The sequence below is a fragment of the Leptosomus discolor genome, chromosome 1 (assembly GCF_034619465.1).
Source record: "Leptosomus discolor isolate bLepDis1 chromosome 1, bLepDis1.hap2, whole genome shotgun sequence".
Taxonomy (NCBI): Eukaryota; Metazoa; Chordata; class Aves; order Leptosomiformes; family Leptosomidae; genus Leptosomus; species Leptosomus discolor.
Window position 1 is genome coordinate 11832231 of NC_141391.1, and position 18968 is coordinate 11851198.

Below are 18968 nucleotides of genomic sequence, written 5' to 3' on the forward strand. Positions count from 1 at the left end.
CCCACTCCAGCATCCAGGATGAGTCTTTCAAGCCTTAGAGTACTGATCAGGTAGATGCCTGAAAGAGTTACATTTAGCCATTAATTCTGTACCAGTGTTAAATGTAATCTTACTACTGAAGAGTAACTTTTACAGTCTTACTCCCTCCAAAGTAGCAACTGGGAAACCCCAAACTTCCTTTGCAAAGATCTGGGACCATAATTCAAGCACATAAGGAGTGCAACTTGACATGCTCTCATTATACTGAGCACGTACTGTAAATCGCCCTAGACTGTCAGCTGCACTTTGACGGAAGTTAAACCAGGATATTGAGTTTTGTTTTTTTTTTTTTTTTTCCAAACATCCCTGTTCGGCACAGACCGTTTCTACCTGCTGAACAGCTGTTTGTTTGTTGCTGACAGCAATTTGGTTAAGAGAATCTGAGTGAGGCGGATCACCCTTTGTTTTTTAAATCTTGTTGATTCACAAGTAAAGTTTTTAAACAATTTTTTATTTCCACTGCTACCAAGACAGCCTTGTCATCTAGGAGTTAGCTGCATTCAGACCATTTCTAAACGTTCACTAGTCGTGTTTCCAACTGCCTAAAATACCTCTGGGAAAGATATTTGCAATTCGGGCAGTGTTTTTTAAGTACTGTCATTATAAACGTTCATCTTCTGCTTAGTCATGTTTACATCAGATGCCATTCTGGACAGGAGGGGAAAAAGAATCTTTTAATCCCAGACTCACTATGCTGCTACAGTTGTTTTTAAGATAACTTGTAAATACAGATTACTGTATTGGATACAGGAGCAGAGAATGAGTTTTCTGAAAAGTTATTCCACATGGAACAAACCACCTCCCTCATACAAGCTGATTCTACCGTCATTTGAACGTGTTAACTGTATTTCACGATAGACTTATCCAAGTTGAGGAATGAATCACTTTTGCATTTTTACTGTTAGCACGAAGATTTGCATTAAGCTTCAATTCTGTCTTCAACCCTTACTCAGCTCTCGGAAGTATTTCAAAGCATAACCTGCATTTCCTTAAGATACAGAGAAACAATCCCTCAAGTACCACTCGCAAGTCAGCTATGGAAGAGAAAGGCATCCAAATCGCCCTTTGTAACTTGAGCGTATATGTGTGTGTATCCACAAATGCACACTGCTACACTGTACTGCTGCTATGTTACAATGTTTGGAACTTGTTTTCCTGTTTTTAATTACATAAATTGTGCGATCCATTGGTTAACAGAACACAAGCTGCACAAGTCTGCATTTCAAGCAAGATTATCAGCCACTGAATCGAGGATATGATGCACTTGACATGAGACAGCACAGAAGACATCTAAAAGCTTAGCAAAAACACAGATTATACTTGTTTTGCAACCACCAGACAAGCCCAATATACTCACCTTAAACCAAACCTGACTTGGTTGCTTGGCTGGCAGCTCAAGACTGACTTCAGGCCCACGTTTCAAACCAAGCAGGCCATGAAGAAGGTGTCTGAGAGTGACCACTGCCACCTCTTTTGTTAGTTCTCTGTTCACTGAAGGGAGCCTTGCAGAAGCCCAGAGTTCTGAGCAGCAGCATCATCTTCCTCCTCTACTTTGATCTACCTGATTTTGCACATTTCGTTCCTGGCTTTGATTTTTTCTTACTGGGAATTTTGCTGCTTATAATGAAAGAGCTGTTCTCCTACGGAAATGGAAGACAGAAGTATTCACAAGTCTAGTTTTGAGATACTTAAAAGGTAAGATTTTGGTAGAACTCCACAATTCCCATACATTCCAGCATTATTTCAAAGAGGAGACTGTGGGCTCTCCAACTTCCTTCTGCCTCAGTTAACTCTGGATCCAAGCTCAAGAATTAAGTACTCAAACATTATCTGCTAATTCTTTAACCTCAGAAGAGAAAGGTTAGAGTTTCTGAAGTTACGGAATATTTACTCACCACTACTCTGGCATCAAAGTCATCTTCATTACCAGAATTCAAGCTGTCATCATCATCACTGAAATACAAAAATTCAAATCAAGGTCTGTACTTTTATAGTAGCCCAAAACGTGTAAAAACTGTTTTCCTACCAGAAGCCCTGTTTTTTTCTTAACATGTATGGAAGTGCTACAGCTTGTAGGTGCAAGATAATACTACTTCTCCGTAAGGCTGTATGCAAATCAGTGTCTGACAGCAGAATTACACCCCAGCCAGCAGCACTGGCAGGACAGCAGCAGTGCTTCGCAGCGGAACAAACATTTAGCAGCAGACATCAACAGCAGTATTGAGGTATTTAGGATTACACCGGCCAACAGGCTAGAAAAACTAGCAAGTTAGAAAACAATCAGAATACAATCAAGAACATAAGAGGACAGGCCTCACTTAGCAAGAATATGCAGCTTTCTTCCTGGTATTACAACTGAGAACCATTATGTTCATACTGCAATGAAACACTAGTACGAAACTCAATTCCACCATCATCCACAGGTTTCTCTGAAGGTAGAAAGACTCCCGAGAAGGAGATGAAACCATTTTAGTACTAGGGTTTGAACAGGTGGCACAGGGAGGACTGTAAATCCTGTAAAGTCTTCTTGTACTCACTTCATGTAAAGAACTGAGTGTCTGGATGAACTGACTTGCACTTATTCTACAGAACTTTGTTTCTTCTGCTCTTTTGTACGAGAGCAAACTCACTGTGGTTACTTATTTTACAGGCTTACCCTGTACTTCAACTCCCATAAATCACTAAGTGATTACTAAAGTGAAGAGTAGCTGAAGGACAGCTTTATACCTTTACACTGTCTTTTAGGCTTTCTAGTTTTAAGGTGCTGAGTACATTTACAACAGTAAGTATTCTTGCTCACTTACTGAGCCCTTTATTGCATGTCAGTTAAGTGACCATAAAGACAGACCTAAGATGATACTTCAATGTTTAATAAAGTGAAAAAGGAAATTAAAAAATATCCTTTAGCTTTTGTCATAACATACTCCACTACTTTATTTGGGATAACTACAGAGAAACTAATTTCAGGAAACACCTTTTTTAAAAAAAAATTCTACCACGTCATTTTAATGAAACTGTACAAATCACCACTTGAAACAATGATCAGTCTTGGGATTCAACATGTCTCATTCTATGAGAAGTTCCAAGTCACAGGATTCCAGGTGGCTGAGCGTTTTGTTCCCCAATTAAACTTTGCTTTCATAAGCAGATATTCAGATTTAGATTGCACAATGCTGATAAAGGTTAAAAGGACAGGATAGGAACTGAACTCGATATACCCACAACTCTGTCACAAAATGACATGCTGCCACAAGCAACTGCACTACCTCCCAAATTCTTCCACTGCAAGTGGAGCAGAGGGTACCAGTCTGGCTGGGATGCAGTTAGCTTTCTTCACAGCAGCCTGAATGGTGCTGGTTTGCATTTGCCACTAAAGCAGTGTTGATGCTGTCCCCACACCAGCAGAGGGGCTGGGGGTGTCACACATCCACCTTTATACATACAAATTCATATTTTAGTGAAGAATAAAAAAAAGCAAGTTTTATACCACCTAAAAATATTAAGATGAACTTACTTCATCTCCTGAATAGGTGAAATGGGGCCTTCATCATCTAAATATTTGTGTTTCCGTACTGCCAGACATTCTCTTTCTAAGTCTTCACTCGCCTGAAGGGCTTTTAAAGCTTTTTTAAGATGTTCTTCATATTTAAGCACTTCAATGTACTGCAAATAGCCCTTTGCAGCTGCTTGCTAAAGAAAAAAATACAGCAGGTGAGATCTTAAAAATACCATTATTAAGGATTTCTATTACGAGCTGAACTGTAGTATTATATCCACACCCCTATTTTAGCTGTTTGTCTTAAAGGTATTGTACAGACAACATCAACTGTCCTGTTTAACAGAAGTAAAAACAGTTTCACTGTAGTACCTCAGGCAGAAGCACAACACAGCCAATTTAAATTCACTATTTTTAGACTAAATAAAAAAGTAATACATTTATCCCACAAAACAGAGGACCCACCTCATAGCCAAGAACCATCTTTAAGGGAATATGTTTCTTCCCATAATGTTCTTCAACAAAAGGAAATTGTAAACCTCTGTCTAGAAGCCTTCTCTTTTGCTCTTGAGGTGAGGCTGTCAGTGGTCGCCTCCCCATAGGCATCTGTCTGCTCTCATTGTTGTTATTCTTCTTCTTCTTCTTCTTCCTCCTCCAGACACATTTGTATTTTCGGTGTGCAGCAGCCTTAAACTTCTTTCCCCTGAAGTGATAGGCAAAAATGGCTTTCAAATTGAGTTTTGACTTCTGCTTCTTGGAAGTTTCTGGTGATTCCACTGTTTTTTGAGGGGACAGAGAAGAATCTGAAGAGCTTTCATTGTCAGGCACTCCTGCAACAGGTTCAGCTTGACTTGAAGACTGAGATCTTTTTTGCTTTGAAGGTGCAATGGAGCACTTAGACTGGTATTCACTGCCACAAGCAGCAGAGAGATCACTGAAGGGGAAGAAGAAAGTACTTACTTTCAAAAGAATGTATAATTTTATGATATACGACACAGGTTCTTCACATGAAAAATGCTCAACTAGAGATAAAAACTCACATGTCTGAATCACTGCTGTCCAGTAAAACCTCAGCTGAAGCAGCGGATGACTGACATATACCGTTAAGCCCATGTGAAGACTGCTCAGGAGCAGCATTCTTCTGTCTTGAACGTGCACACTTCATTCGTGTTATTTTTCACACACATGTACCTTATGTGGTTCTGTCTGCCGACTGCATGTTAGCTCTTGGGCATCAGGGCAATCAGAGCCAGAAGCCTGGGATCCAACTGTAATCAGTTGTGTTTCAGTTTTCCCTGGAAATCAATGCGAATACAAGAAATTAAATAAAATCCTATGTTAATCAGGTAACAAGCCCTCCACCACTCCACCTAATAGGGTAAACTTTCAGGAACCATCTTGAGCAAACTTCAAGATAGATTCTCCTATGAACCACGAGCAAATGCATTAATCTTCAGAGTAATGGTTAAGTTGCAGCCACTTACCTCAAATTATTCGTAACAACATTTAGGTCAGAAGGGATTTTTACAGCTCTTTTGGTTCAACTCCTGCTCAAAGCAAGGCTAACTTCAGGGTTGCATCAGACTGTTCAGAAACTTGCAGAGATGAGTTCTGAATGTCTTAACCCTCTCCCTACTAGGAGGGCATTTCCCCTTAAATAAGCACACATAGGTGTGGCCAACAGCTTCTTATACTTGTAAGGATAATTGCAGTTTTAAGTCCTACACAAATACATTGCTGTGGTTTACAACCTTTTTAAACTAATCTAAGGCAGCGTTGCCCTCAGAAGCAATGCCATCTTCCCCTCTGTTCTTTTCCCACCTACATGATTCCTAAAGCCTCCTGGCTCCAACAATCTACCGACCCTTTGTTCACTGGTTATCAATCAACAGCGAAACTAGCCCCACGAACAAAATGTTCCTTTTTAGTTGAATCTGCCAAACAACCAAATCCACCCCTTCTGCTGCCCAAGTCTATACAAAAGGGGCTGAAACACACAGCAGAAGAACTTGTCCTTCCTACCTAATAGCCTGGAGTTATTTTACCTGCTTTAGCCATTTGCTAGCCCTGTAGATCTGTATCTTTGCAATTTTACTGTGCTTTTTACAGTTTCACAATCCCATCATCATACCGATTAGTATTTCAAGTGTAGTTACAACTCAGCATCTGAAGATGCTATAGCAGAGCTCATCCAGTGTCCTTGGATAACCTGCTATTGTTTGGATAACGGTTTTACATTTCAGAGTACAGATTACTGCCCAGATTCATGAAGAAGGCTTCCCAAAACACGGGAAGACAAAGGTATACAGCAGCAAATTGAGAAATCTGAAAATAAAGAAGATGTATATAGACTAACAGTAACTTCATTCCAAAACTGCTTAAATGCAGGCTTCTTAGAAGTACACTAGACCTTAAACTCACCCTAATACCTTAAAATAGCAGCACAGGGGCCCAATCTGCCCTTTGCTGTGTGGAAAAGGGATTTTTGACAGCAACCTGCACCTATGCCCTGGGCGAACTGCGGGCACCCGGCTAACAGCGGTCCAGCCAAGGCCTGGCAAACCCAACGCCCAGAGCCGCCACAGCCCCACACCAGAGCAGCCCCACGCTCAGCAAGGGCGCCCTCAACCCCAGGGCCTGCGGCCGGTACTTACAGCCGGCAGCTGAGCAGCACCCACCGCCCCCACTGCAGCTCTGCCCTTCGCAGCTGGCACGCCACACGGACCCCGTAGGGAACAAAACCAACCAACTGGCTGATTATTCCACGCAAACCTCTCTCCTCCCAAAAGAGCCATCGATTACTTCGCCAACATCTACCTCAGCCTGAAAAGCGCTGGACACGCCGCTCGCCTCCCCGCCCCTCGCCGAGCTCGGCTGCCAGGAGGGCGCTGGGGCCGGCGCCATGGCGGACATTTTGTACGCGGGCACCCACTGAGGTACCACAGGTCGGGGACACCCCACCAGCCCCGCTCCCGAGGGGCCCCTAACCGACGGCCGCCGCACCACCCGCTCCCAAGGACAATCCCCGCTGGGGCAGGCCCGCCAGCCACGGCACGACTCGATACCGCCGCGGCTCCTCCCCCCGCACCCGGGTCCCTCGCTCCCGCCGCCCCAGCGCGGCGGATGGCGGCGGATGCCGAGCAGGGCCTCACCCCCAAAACTACTCACCTCGCTCAGCGCCGCCTCAAAGAGCGCGAAATGGCCGCCCCAGAGCTTAAATAGAGCCGGGCGCTCGCGAGAGGCGCGCGGGCCGACGGGAGGGAGGGAGGGGGGGCGGGGAGAGAGGCCGGCGGCGCGGGCCGCCATGTTGGGGGTGGCGGGGCGGGCGGGCGGGCGGTCCCCGGGGCCGGCCCCGGGCCGCAGCGGGGGCGGGTGGTGCCGCCTCCGCGCAGCCCGGGCGGCGGGGCAGGTACGTGCGGTCAGGCGCTAGCGGCGGCCGAGTGCGGGGCAGGGGACCGGCCGCCAGCGGTTTTGCCAGCTCGGGCGGCGCGGGACAGCTCCCGGCTGTCTCCCCCTTCGGCGGCTCCCCGTCTCGCCCGGGGGGTTCCGGGCTCCCCTTCAGGGCGCAGTTCCCGCGCTTCCCGCTCGCGGTGGGACTCCGAGGAGCTGCTCGTCGCATCGGTCGGCCTCTCGTTACCGCTGTCCTGCCTCCTTCCCTCTGCCGCGCAGGCTGCCCCGCGCTGGCGGCTCCAGCCTCGGTGCTCCCTCTGTCCTCTCGCAGCCGTGCCAAGTGCAGTGTGGGCTTCGGTGTTTCTTCGCTCCAGCGCTCTTTGCTGCCTTTGTCTGTCTGGATGCTCTCTGTAGGGGCCCCAGTCTCCTGGTTTTGCCTCGCCATGACCCTTCCCCAAATCCCAGCCGCTCGAGCAGGTGCCGCTTCTGTCCTGCAGCCTTTCCCTGCCACGTATGGGATCTCCTTACATTGCCCCGGTTGAGGAATACAGCCTCTGCCGATGCATCTGTAGATGTTTTGCTGCTCTTGATGTCATCGCTAAGTTTCTTTTCTCTCACTGACTGCTGTCTTCAGTTTTTTCTCTGATATTCCCCCCCATGCCCTCCCCTTGACTCATCTGTAGCCTGTCTATAACCTCTCCATTCTGGTTCCTACTCTCCAAACTAGTTTTAATTCAGGTTTTGATACTAGGCAAACACACCCCCCACCCCCCCATTATTATCATGGTTCCATTCTCCTGGCACTTGACTACTCTCTGTAATGTTTTCCTTCTGCTTCAAAAAGGTAGACTTTTAAAAGTCTTTTCAGATGTTTGTTCTCTCCATTCTTGTTGCACTATCCCAGATCTAATAATCTTATTGTCCCTTTAGCATTTGCGTTCTTTCTTTGAAAGTCTTTGGTAGTAATTCAATGTCACTCCATCCCTCTGTGATCGATCTTAATTGGCTGTTGTCTCTTTTCAGGTTCTCCCTCTCGCACGCCACACAGACTCCCCTGTGAATGCTCTCCTTGTGGTGGTGACTCACGGATCTACTTCTCTTTTGTGTCCTTCCTGGTAAGGACTACTGTCTAGTAATCAGATTGGGTTCATTATGGTCCATTGAGCTTTTCCCACAGTCTTTCCCTCTTTTCTTGATTGTGGGGAGCTGACTACTGTCCTTTAAACAGTAGGTGATGGTCTAGGTGTTCTATCTGAGCCTACTTACTTGCACTATGTCCAGGTCTTGCCTTTGCCTTTTGCACAACAGCAGTTCTAGCCTGTCTTCTCAGTCCGTTTCAGGACTCTTTCAACTAGTGTCTTGAGTGCTGGCACAGCCTCATTCTGGACATGGCAAAAGGGTCTTGAGGGGATGAGGATCTTCTAAAACAGTGCTGCCAAAGCCATCTTCTCACTTTCTTTCTCTGGCTAATTACTCCCTTTCTGGTGTTCTGTGAAAGTCTTGGGGTATGATTCACTCCATCTGACAGTAGGCTTCTACTTGAAGCACCAAATCCATCCTGTTGCTTTCTCCTCCATAGCCAGAGAAGAGAGGGAGTCACCTGTGGAGATGGATAAGACCAACTAAGATGAGAATTACTGTGCATGGGTAGCTGTCTTTCTCCCTTTCTCTACTGCTTGCTGCAGCAGTAATTTGGGGGGGCTGAACTTTGAGCTCAAAGACTTCAGTTAGGTGAAGTTTTTGGCTTTTTCCTCCAAGGCCTGAGGTCTGGATAAATGGGACCCATTTTCTTTTTCCGCTGTGTGCAGCAAGCGTGTGCCTAAGGAGTTAATGATTGTTGTGGCTGATTTATGGGTAGCATATAATCAGCTGTTTCTGCCCTGAGCAAGCGGTTTGCCCTAGTAGCTGACTTTGCTGTTGCAAGGCTGACTGAAACACAGTTCATTTGTAAAGGGGTTCTTAAACTGAGGTTCAAAAAAACCTCTTTGTTACAGGCTCTGTACCTGTACAGAACCTGGTACTGCAGAACTTGCTGCTGCTGTTTTCTGTTTTGCTGCTAGCCTGTTCCCCTCTGGAAGGGGAAGCACATGCCCAGAATCAGTTGGAGAGCATGTTACAGCTGAGGTTGAAAGTCCACCATAGCCAATGCTGAGAAAGTAAACATTAAGGTAGCGAAGACCCAAGGAGGCAGCTAATGTGTCAGTAAAGCCCAGTTTTCTTTCAAAAAACAAATTATGACTCCAAAGGACAGATAAATCTCCTGACCTGTGCCTTGAACTGGATTCAGCGTAGGATGTGTTTTGCCTACGCCCAGCTGTAAGCTTGAGGACTAGCATATGTGAGGCTCTGAGCCAGCCATAGAGCTGACAGGCACATCTTCCGAAGCGCATAAGAAAATCAAGAAAATTAGCATTAACGTCGAAGCTGTTATGCTTTCCTTTGATGGCACAACTACAATTCTACTGTTGTCTATATATTCTTGAGTGGAATTGAAAAATAAGTAACATATTGCAAACAGGCTGTTTTAATCGTTAACTGTTATCCTTGTTGACAGGTCAGTCACTCCTGCAGGGTGATATATTGTAACTTCTTACCTGAAGAAATCAGTACCAATTAGGAAATGGCCAAAGTTGAAAGGTTTGCTTTTCATGTTCCAAGTCTGGAGGAGCTTGCTGGGGGTAAGTCATGCAGTGTGTTACCTTTTACAAACTTATAATGTACTCTTCAAACTTATCTTAAAGCTCTTATCAAAACCTTTCTACAGCTGGTACATGCAGAAGTTCCTGCTCTTAGCACACTGAGATGTAAAGAAAAGCACTAGTTTCTATATGCTATTTCCTTAAGGCAAACAATGCCTCCTCCCCCAAACAAATGATATTTAAGCACGCAAACAGGTTCTCAAACCATTTAAAACTGTCTGCTGCATTTGCAGATTTGCACGTGGGTTGTGAAAGTTTGGCAATTGCAGAGCAAACTTATTTACACATACAGGATCGTCCGCCTTCTACACTCCAGTGTTTGTTTCTTCTTCAGGACTACTCAAAACACAGCTGACCAGATGCAGTATAGCATGCAGGTCCTCTTGCTTGAACCTAGTTGGCTCCTCTTTTGATGTTTGCCTTAGAACTGGGCTGCAGGAAACATTTAGTTTGTTTCTTTCCAAAGCCTGCACAAAATGTGCTCAGAATAACAGAGTGGTTCAGGTTGGAAGGGACCTCTGGAGGAGATTTGGTCCAACCCACCTGCTCATGAGCTTCCTTCCTTGCCCTAATAGAAAGGCATTAATTATTCCTTCTAGTAGTCTGTCTCCTGGAGCACATGTACTAAGGGGTATTCTTCTTTCAGAGAGGTCCTCAAGTTCAGTCTGCCACCCTCCCAAATCTGTGTCTGTGTGACGTTTCTATGCTTTGAGAAGTGTGGTCCCAGCAGCGGTTCTCAGGGCTTTTCTCACCCAGCAGCTGTCAGGCTGGGGCAATAGGCCAGGGCTGCTACAGACGTGTGGGCTCAGCAGATAACAGCCTGTACTTGCAGGAGAACAGCTTAAAACAGTCGCAGAAAAGATGGGCCATGAAGGAGAATTTTCCTTCCCGCCTACCTGCCGCCCCCTGCCCTCAACCCCCCATCTGTCCTGGAGACCTTCTGTAAGCTGTAAATTTGGTTTCTGTTAGCTCTTGAGTATAATTTGAGGAGTTCCCTTTCCTTGTTCTCTTCCACTTACCAGAAGGGTACTGAGATGTAGTTAGAAACCTGCCAAGTGCCTTCTGCTGACCCTTGTGGTCAACAGCTTGGTAAATCTGCTCCCGAGAAGTAAGGTACAGCTGACTGGAGGAAACAAAGGCACAGGAAAGTCTTCTGAGTAAATAAGGAACTGCTGGAATTTAGGTTGCTGACTGGATTTTTCCGTTCCTTAGTTTGAGACATCTGTCAGAGCAGACCCCAGGCATGAAAGAACTTGGACCTTTTAACACGGTATTTGAAGCAGTGTCTGTGAAGGCAATCCCACACTTAACTGAGGTTTGGAAGTTGTTTCCAAACAGTGCACTTGTCTAAGTCAGAATCCTCCCTGTTGTTTGAGTGACTTTGCAGGTTCTGAGCCTAAAAGCATTGATAGGAAGCAAACCCAAAAGTTTAGATTTGGGGCCGTTCACTATCATCAGCACCGTTCATTATCTGACAGTGGCGCTTTCCAGAACATTTCCGCTTGAACATAAACATTACAGGCAATATCCTGCGACAGCAGAAGTTTCCAGACAGCAGAAACAGCTTGAGATTATAATCAAGCAATTGCAAACAGTCTAGTTAGTATATTTAAAGAACTGATTGTCACTTCAGAACTGATTGTCACTTCAGCTAAACCTTTCTTCCTCCTTTGCTCTCGCGTGGTATTTGACCATGATCGTAATTGTCTGCTCTTGTGAAGCAAAACCACTGCTGAACGTGGTTTAAGTTTACCCATGTTACTTCACATTGTGCTGCTCCTAGTGCTGCTAGGAGCAGTCAGTTATTGTATTTCAATTAAAAGGTTTTTTCAAATTCTTAATTAACGTGGTAGCTAACAATTATCTGAACAAGCTTTTGCTCTCTGAAGCTCTGACTCAGGAAGCAAGTGCCTACAAACAGTAGCATTTAAATCAACTTTACTGTGTCTTGCTGAAATAAAGCCTAAACAGATATATTTGTTGTTGTTAGTGACTTGTCAAACTCTTGGTAATTTTTCATTGTCAATAACTTTGCCATTATTATTCTAGTTTTGCAGAAAGGGCTTAAAGAAAACTTTGCTGATGCTCAAGTCTCTGTTGTAGACTGTCCTGATCTGACTCAGGAACCCTTCAACTTTCCTGCTAAAGGTAACCTAGCATTCCTGTCTTCCACTAAGACATCTCCAGTTCTTTCTACCTGATCCTACTTGGTTTTGATCTTCTAAAGGTATTGGGAGAGCTTAAATTGTTTTTCAGGTAAAGAATGTGAGTGAGAGGAAAGCTACGTTTTATTTCTGGATTTGCTTCCTAGTTGATGTATGAACAAGGACAAGTCATTACCAAGTACTTGTCATGTTTTTTTTTCTTAACCAATGATTGCAGTACTCACTTATTTCATCAGCTTTATTTAATGTACTGAAAAGGTTTTGAAATTAAGTTTTATCTTCCAGATGGAGAAATGTTTTAGATCCATGTCAATCGCTATGTGAACCTAAGGAGCTGTGCTTCCATTAATTTTTAGATTGCTGCCATTCATGTTTGTTGGTGAAGTGAAATGGTCTTATTCTGAGTGGGATTCATCTTCTTTGACATTAGCTGTCTGGAAGACAGACATGTTGTCTGTGCTACTCATCTGAGTTCCCTCTGTCATCAATGTAGTGAAAGAAACGCCTCCAGAAGGTGACTCATCCCTTCCTAGAGTGCGTGTCCAAATAAGTGAGATGGGTTGTCCTGTCGCTTGGGCATCCAGCTTTGGTGACGTTTTGCAAGTGGAGTCCCAGTGGGGGTATCCACTGTGTGGTGAGGGCATCTCACTGGAGAAATGGATTGTAATATTCTTTTGTGCTTAGAAAACATTAATTTTACAACAGGTTGCCTAACATTAAATCCTACCATGTATCATTTTAGGGCTTGCTGTCCTTGGACTTCTTAATAATGCCACACCTTATCTGAGCATGCCAGGGAAATGGTGCTCTCAAAGCATTTTAGAAGTTTGAGGAACCAGTCCTTTGGTGGGTTAGACTGCATGCTTATTAGGAAAAAATATTTTGCCAAGCTAACGGGCTGTGTTCTTCCAGGAATCTGCGGAAAGCCTAGAATAGCAGATGTGGGAGGTGTTCCTTACCTCATACCTGTTGTACAGAAAGAAAAAGTGAGTTTTTCCTGTAGCCATGGGGTTTAATACATTTGTCAAAAGAAAAGCAGTATCTTGTTGAAATATAAACAGAGCTAAGGACTAACGGGTACTATAAGATTCCACTTGTGAAAGAGACTTACTTTTCAGTGTTTAATGAGATTGATTCTGACATCTGTTAGATATGGACTATGTCAGGAAATCTTACACATCATAGCAAAAAAAGCATGTGGTGGGTGATGGTTCATCTTCTCCTGTCCAAATACAAGATAATTTTGGAAACATCCCATCTGTGACAAGAGCCATGGAAGGAACTACTGAACAAGGGTCTTGTCTGCAGGTTCGTATATGGCTTGCTACATGCCTGTGGTTTCAAGTCACAGCCACGCTTCTTTGTAAATACTGGCTGTGTTTGCGTTTTCAGGCCAACACTGGATTCACATTACTGTCCTTTTCCAAGAATATTTTGCCTCTTGACACCTCACCCCGTCTGTCTCTATAGTATATTACCTTACTTTTTTTTTTTTTACACAAATATGAATTTCAATAAGAACGATAATTTAGTTTTGGGGTAACATACAGGCAGAAAACATACATCAGAAAACAGATGGACATGGACCAAAGCTGTTACTACCAAATGTTATGTTGTTCAGAAACTGCGTTCAATCTAATTATCCAAAATGCTAATGAGGGCATTGTGAATTAAATGCATTCAGAGGTTACAGTGAACAGAACGACAATTCCAAATCAGAGCACTACACCAAAATCGAAGGAGTGTTTCTCCTTTGCAGGTTTATGATCTAAATACAGTTGCAAAAGACATAGAGCTGCCTGGAGCTTTCATTCTTGGAGCTGGAGCTGCTTCATCTAAGATTCTTGGAGTAAATGCTGAGGTCGGTAAATAAGCGCGATGGTTCTTAATGAGTTCATGGAAGTATCATGATAGTAGAGCAGTATCATGATAGTAGAGCAGTATCATGCTGGCTATTTCCCATTTACAGCAGAACATTCAATAAACACCATTCATGTACATAACACATAACACAAAAGCACATAACACATTAGAAGGAATTCAGGTGAGGGCCATCCAATGAGGCACATCCTATTGAGGTAATAAAGATTAATTTTTAACTTATAATTCTCCAGGAAGCATGTGATTACTTTGAAGCACACAAGAAACATGATTTTTTTGAAACTGAATGACAAAAGACTTGACCAGAGGTTTTAATGATGTGATTTAGAAATTATTGTCAAAGTTTCTGGTAAATGCCTTTGAAATACTCCTGTCTTTTGCTCTCTTGGATGGCTTAGTTTTACCATTGTAAATTTTAAAGGTACCAGGTACAAAATGATGACCTGCAGGAGAGGCGGGAGACGAAACCTACTGCCTGTGGAGGCTTTGGTTAGTCAAGTTTCAAGCATAAACCTCTGGTCTTGCGGTCTCCTTTTGGTGCGTTTATTGGCAGATGAGATCCACTCAGCATTAAATTTGGGCCACTGTAATAGTGGTTGTTATTGTACACTGAGAAAGTATTACGTAGAATTCCAATACTTGCATGCAGGCCTGAGATCTCAATGGTTAGACTTATTTCATCTTTTTTTGTCTTTATTTTTTTAACACCAGCGTTCATCTTCATGTAACATTGAATTTAACTGTCCAGAAAAAATAAAACTGTTTTCTGGAGTTTTCAGTTACAATATTAGTGCATTTTTCTTACTAGTATGGGACCTCATCCTCAGAGAAAGAGCTGTGTGATGAAGGGGATTATTTCTTGGGATCATGGTCCAAAGCTTAAATTGCATTTGTGAGGTTCTGTTCATTTGACTGACTCTTACATGTTCTTACTGACTTACTTATTCCTACATGTTCTTTTTCTCAGCTTATCCCTATTGTTCAAACTAAGAGTGAAAAAAAGCCTGCTGTGAATGGGAGCTACATTGCTCAGATAAATCCTGCGGATAAAGGGTGCCTGCTCGAGAAGTACAGCAGTAAATACACTGACTGTGAGTTTGGGCTGTTGGCCAACCTTTATGCCAGCGAGGGCCAACCTGGTAAGGTATGTACTTGGGCAGAAGGTGACTTTGCTTGTACAGCTTTGTGGCTGAAGGGGAACTGGTATTTCGGTGTTCTCCTATCATTTTTCTCTGATAATAGTAAAGTAGTAATTCCATGAAAGAAAGATCCAAACGTAAGGGGAAGAATTGGTGGAGACAGAGAGGCATTTGAATTTTTGCGGGATAAGTATTAGTTTATTTCCATCGTAAATCGTCACCCAAATGCATTCCAAACTAGCAGTGATTTAAGGTAATAGTTGTACAATGTACTTGTGTAAGTCGGGTCTGGGCACGTGTCTGGTTTTTTTTTTGTAGAAGAGCTTCCCCCAACGCAGCTACCACAAAGAGGTGTTGGCAGAGCAGTTAAAAAACTGAGTTCTGCACGGAAACTGAGCAGTCTTCTCTGTTTCCAAGAGTTTCTTTATAAGCTGGAAGCCAGCTGGTGGACAGAAAGGCATTGGTTGAATCCTTGTCTCACTTACAAGTCGATGACTTGCTGCTCAGTGCCCTTCAGAGGCAAAGCTAGCATTGAGCACGAAGTCAGAAAAGAGACTTAGTGAGGTACTGGAGGGATGCACGTGGAGCAGCACTTGCAGGGAAACTCACAGTTTCAAAAATAATCTTGGGTTATAAGCTTGGGAGAATTTCAGAGCACTTTCACGGACCTTTACAGACTCTTGCAGCGGGAGACAGCAGCGACAAATTAGCTTTATTCTCCAGGTCATTGAAGTGAAAGCCAATGGAAGAACTGGGGAACTTAACTTTGTGTCTTGTCTGAGACAAGTTTTAGAGAAACACTATGGAGAAAAGCCAGTTGGGATGGGTGGTACATTTATCATCCAGAAGGGGAAAGCAAAGATTCATGTTATGGTAAGTTGTTCTCAGTTCCTCTTTCTTCATCCTTCTGAAAACAGAAGTATAAATGAGCGTGTAACCTTTGGCTTTGTTTTGCATATTTAAATGTAGGCATAAACTGTTGGGATAAGCAATGTCTTAAAGTAAGGAGCTGACATTACAGAACTAGTGGTGCTGTATTACTTCACCTTAATACCGTCATCTTTTGAAATCTGTGGGCAGCTAAAGAACTGTAGAACTATTGTAAAATGAATTGGAGTACATGAACTGAGATGATACTTAGAAGAAGCAATAGACTTTTTTTTTTTTTTTTAAATAACTGAGTTTCTAAAATGTACCAGGAGGAGAATCCTCACTTCAGTAGTTCTCCCACTACAGGTGCAATGGCAGAAGCAATATTCTGGTCACTTCTGTTTCTGTCATAAACACAGTAATGGGCGCTGGTGAGCTTCTTTTAGGCAAGAAGGAATGTGAACAGAATAGTGGGGAGGGGAAAAGTGAAGGAAAGTTGAAGTGTCTTGATACAAGTGTCTTCCTTTCACTTATAAAGCTTTTACTTTTTTTGTAGCCTCCAGAATTTTCTGTCTGTCCTCTGAATACCGATGAGGATGTGAATAACTGGCTCAAATTCTTTGAAATGAAGGCTCCACTGATTTGTCAACCAGTAATAGTTTCCAGAGATCCAGTGAGTCTTTGTCATTTCTGAGTGTAAACTGAGACTTGTAATGAATTTGTCTTGGATGTGCTTTTCCTTTTAAGAACAGGAGTTAGACTCTTAGTTAGAGGTGGTATAATAAAATAGAAGCTTCTCATTTCTGTCACTGATTTGAATGGAGGCTAGGTCAATCTGTTCTGAAACCTAGTGGCTGTTCATAGTGGGCTGAACTTAATGGTTCAGTTCCCGTTGCAAGTGTGTGAGTGTTTGCATCCCAGACCCAACAGCATAGTTTGCATTCAGCCGTGGCCACACCAGGAGAAATGTCAGGAGCACGGAAGCTTGTTCAGCCAAGTGTTCATGCAGTTCACTTTCGCAGGAGCTGTCTGCTAATGCTGTGTTGAAATATGCGAAGCGTGTGTCTCGGTGGCCAATGAAAATGGAAGTCTGCAATGCCTCATGCTGGAAAGTTAGCTAGAATCTTTCACAAGCACTAGTCAACAGCAAATGATGCAGGATAAAAAACAATCTGGTTTCAAAAGCCATTAAGATGTTCATCGTTAGGAAGGCTATTTATTTAAAAGTAACCAGGAGACCATGGATGAAAATGACTGTTTTATAAATAACAATGCAGTCATAAGTAATATAAACCCCATTTTTTCCAGAGTTAAATGGGACATGCTGTAGGCTTGAATATCTTCAAGCGTGTGACTTTATTGTGTCATTATGTGGCAGCCTTTGGCCTAAGGCTAAATTGTGTGCATCTTCCTGGAAGCAACCGATGAGTACTTTGAAAACAGCCATCAACAGCTGCTCCACTCAGAACCAATGCAGCTTGGGTAGTGGATGCAGCTGGGTTACTCCCATCTGTGTCCACTGCAAGCTCAACAGCACTCGGCTAAGCCTGTGGTTTTGGAAATGTTTGAGTGTCACTACAGAGACAGCAGCAGCAGCAGATGGCAAATGCCATAGCATTACTCAGCAGTATCCTCTTGCAGCCCAGAAAACCAACTGTATCCTGGGCTGCATCAAAAGAAGCCTGACCAGCAGGTCGAGGGAGGTGATTCTCCCTCTTGTGAGACACCCCTGGAGTGCTGCATCTAGCTCTGGGCCCCAAGAAGTATAAGGACCTGCTCGAGTGGGTCCAGAGGAGGGCCATGGAGATGATGAGGGGGCTGGAGCACCTCTCCTGTGAGGACAGGCTGAGAGAGTTGGGGTTGTTCAGCCTGGAGAAGAGAAGGCTCTGGGGAGACCTTATAGGGGCCTTCCAGTACTTAAAGGGGGACTATAAGAAAGATGGAGAGAAACTGTTTACCAGGGCCTATAGCGACAGGAGAAGGGGCAAGGGTTTTAAGCTGAAAGAGCGCAGGCTTAGATATGACATAAGCAAAAGCTTTTTTAGGCTGAGAACCTGGTCAGACACTGGCACAGGTTGCCCAGAGAAGCTGTGGCTGCCCCCTCCCTGGCAGTGCTCAAGGCCAGGCTGGATGGGGCTTGGAGCAACCTGGTCTGGTGGAAGGTGTCCCTGCCCATGGCAGGGGGGTTGGAACTAGATGGTCTTTAAGGTCCCTTCCGACCCAAACAATTCTATGATATGTAAAATTGGTGGGGGTGATGTCACTGTTACTATGCTAGTTATTTTATTTGCTATACTTCCCATTTTCATCTAAGCTGGCTCTCGGAATTGGAATAGAGATTGTCCCTTATCGCATGGGTCTGTGATATTCAGCGCAAAGGGGTTCTGATTTCCCATAGAGGTTCCTGCTTTATTTAACCCCAGTGGAAAGAAAGGGGGGGAAAAAAAGAAATCCCTGGAGGACTGACACCAAGTTGGGGGCTGTCAGGGTTTCTAAATTCTTTTCTCTTTGTCCTATGGTAAAGCCGTGTACAGCTCCTCTTCTTCTGTCTTATCACAAGATCTTGCAAGTTTTCACAACTTAATGGTTGGAGTGAGCTCTGAGATGTGTGGAAATATGTGGTATAAAGGAGAGACCACCCAGGACTTTTCACCGTGGTTCACATGAACGTGTGTTGATGGGCATTTCTCTGATGACAGGGCTTTGACCTGCGTGTGGAGCACACCCACTGCTTCAGCCACCATGGGGAAGGGGGGCACTACCACCAGGACACCAGCCCCGACAGCGTGCAGTACCTGGGGTACCTCCTGCCCGCCGAGCTGCTCTTCCGCATCGACAGGCCCCCGGAGACGCACCTCGTCGGGAGGGACTGAGACGGGGCTCTGCAAGGCGAGGCCATGTAATCCTTCCGAAATACAGACGCTGATTTTTCTAACGCTTTTAATTATGCACATTTATCTGTCAAGAATAAATATGAGAGCAGTAAACTGTCGACTTCTGAATTTTGTTGAAGGGAGGGGATGGGAGCATATGTGTAATTGAAACGGTTATGACTGAATTCAAACAGTATCATTGCAATATTATTGTGGGGTTTTTTGCTATTTGTTTGAGCTTTCTGCATCGTCGTAGCTGGCGATGGGGAACCAGAAGTGGATTTATGTGCAGAACGGGGAATTAAACCGGCTTCTGGTCAAAAATAACGCTGCAAAAGCAGCTCTGAGGAGGAAACCCGACCGGGGCTTGCCTGCGCCGTGAGAGGGAGCAGGAAAGCGGCCGTGCCAGGGCATGG

The 18968-nt window shown here is 44.2% G+C and overlaps 2 protein-coding genes across 4 annotated transcripts; one reads left to right on the forward strand and one right to left on the reverse strand.

Moving 5' to 3' along the window:
* Window positions 1–1432: 1432 nt before the first annotated feature.
* TAF1D (TATA-box binding protein associated factor, RNA polymerase I subunit D) lies at window positions 1433–4700 on the reverse strand. Its single transcript, XM_009958894.2, is given in 6 exon segments — window positions 1433–1631; window positions 1634–1679; window positions 1935–1992; window positions 3554–3729; window positions 4001–4469; window positions 4576–4700. Coding segments are annotated over 6 exon segments (978 nt in total). The 3' UTR covers window positions 1433–1527.
* BKGD (beta-keto-L-gulonate decarboxylase) lies at window positions 1638–18666 on the forward strand. Of its 3 annotated transcripts, none has more exons than XM_086481724.1 (10): window positions 1638–1734; window positions 7949–8040; window positions 9480–9603; window positions 11674–11772; window positions 12702–12775; window positions 13549–13650; window positions 14638–14814; window positions 15533–15682; window positions 16236–16352; window positions 18379–18666. In XM_086481724.1, the coding sequence occupies exons 3-10, from the start codon at window positions 9546–9548 to the stop codon at window positions 18550–18552; spliced, it is 951 nt and encodes a 316-aa protein (XP_086337850.1). In that variant the 5' UTR covers window positions 1638–1734; window positions 7949–8040; window positions 9480–9545; the 3' UTR covers window positions 18553–18666. The 3 variants fall into 3 exon arrangements, with proteins under 3 accessions (XP_086337850.1, XP_086337851.1, XP_086337849.1); XM_086481725.1 differs by lacking the exon at window positions 1638–1734 and adding an exon at window positions 6906–6944; XM_086481723.1 differs by lacking the exons at window positions 1638–1734; window positions 7949–8040; window positions 9480–9603 and adding an exon at window positions 11881–11967 and having other exon boundaries at window positions 11748–11772.
* Window positions 18667–18968: the final 302 nt, after the last annotated feature.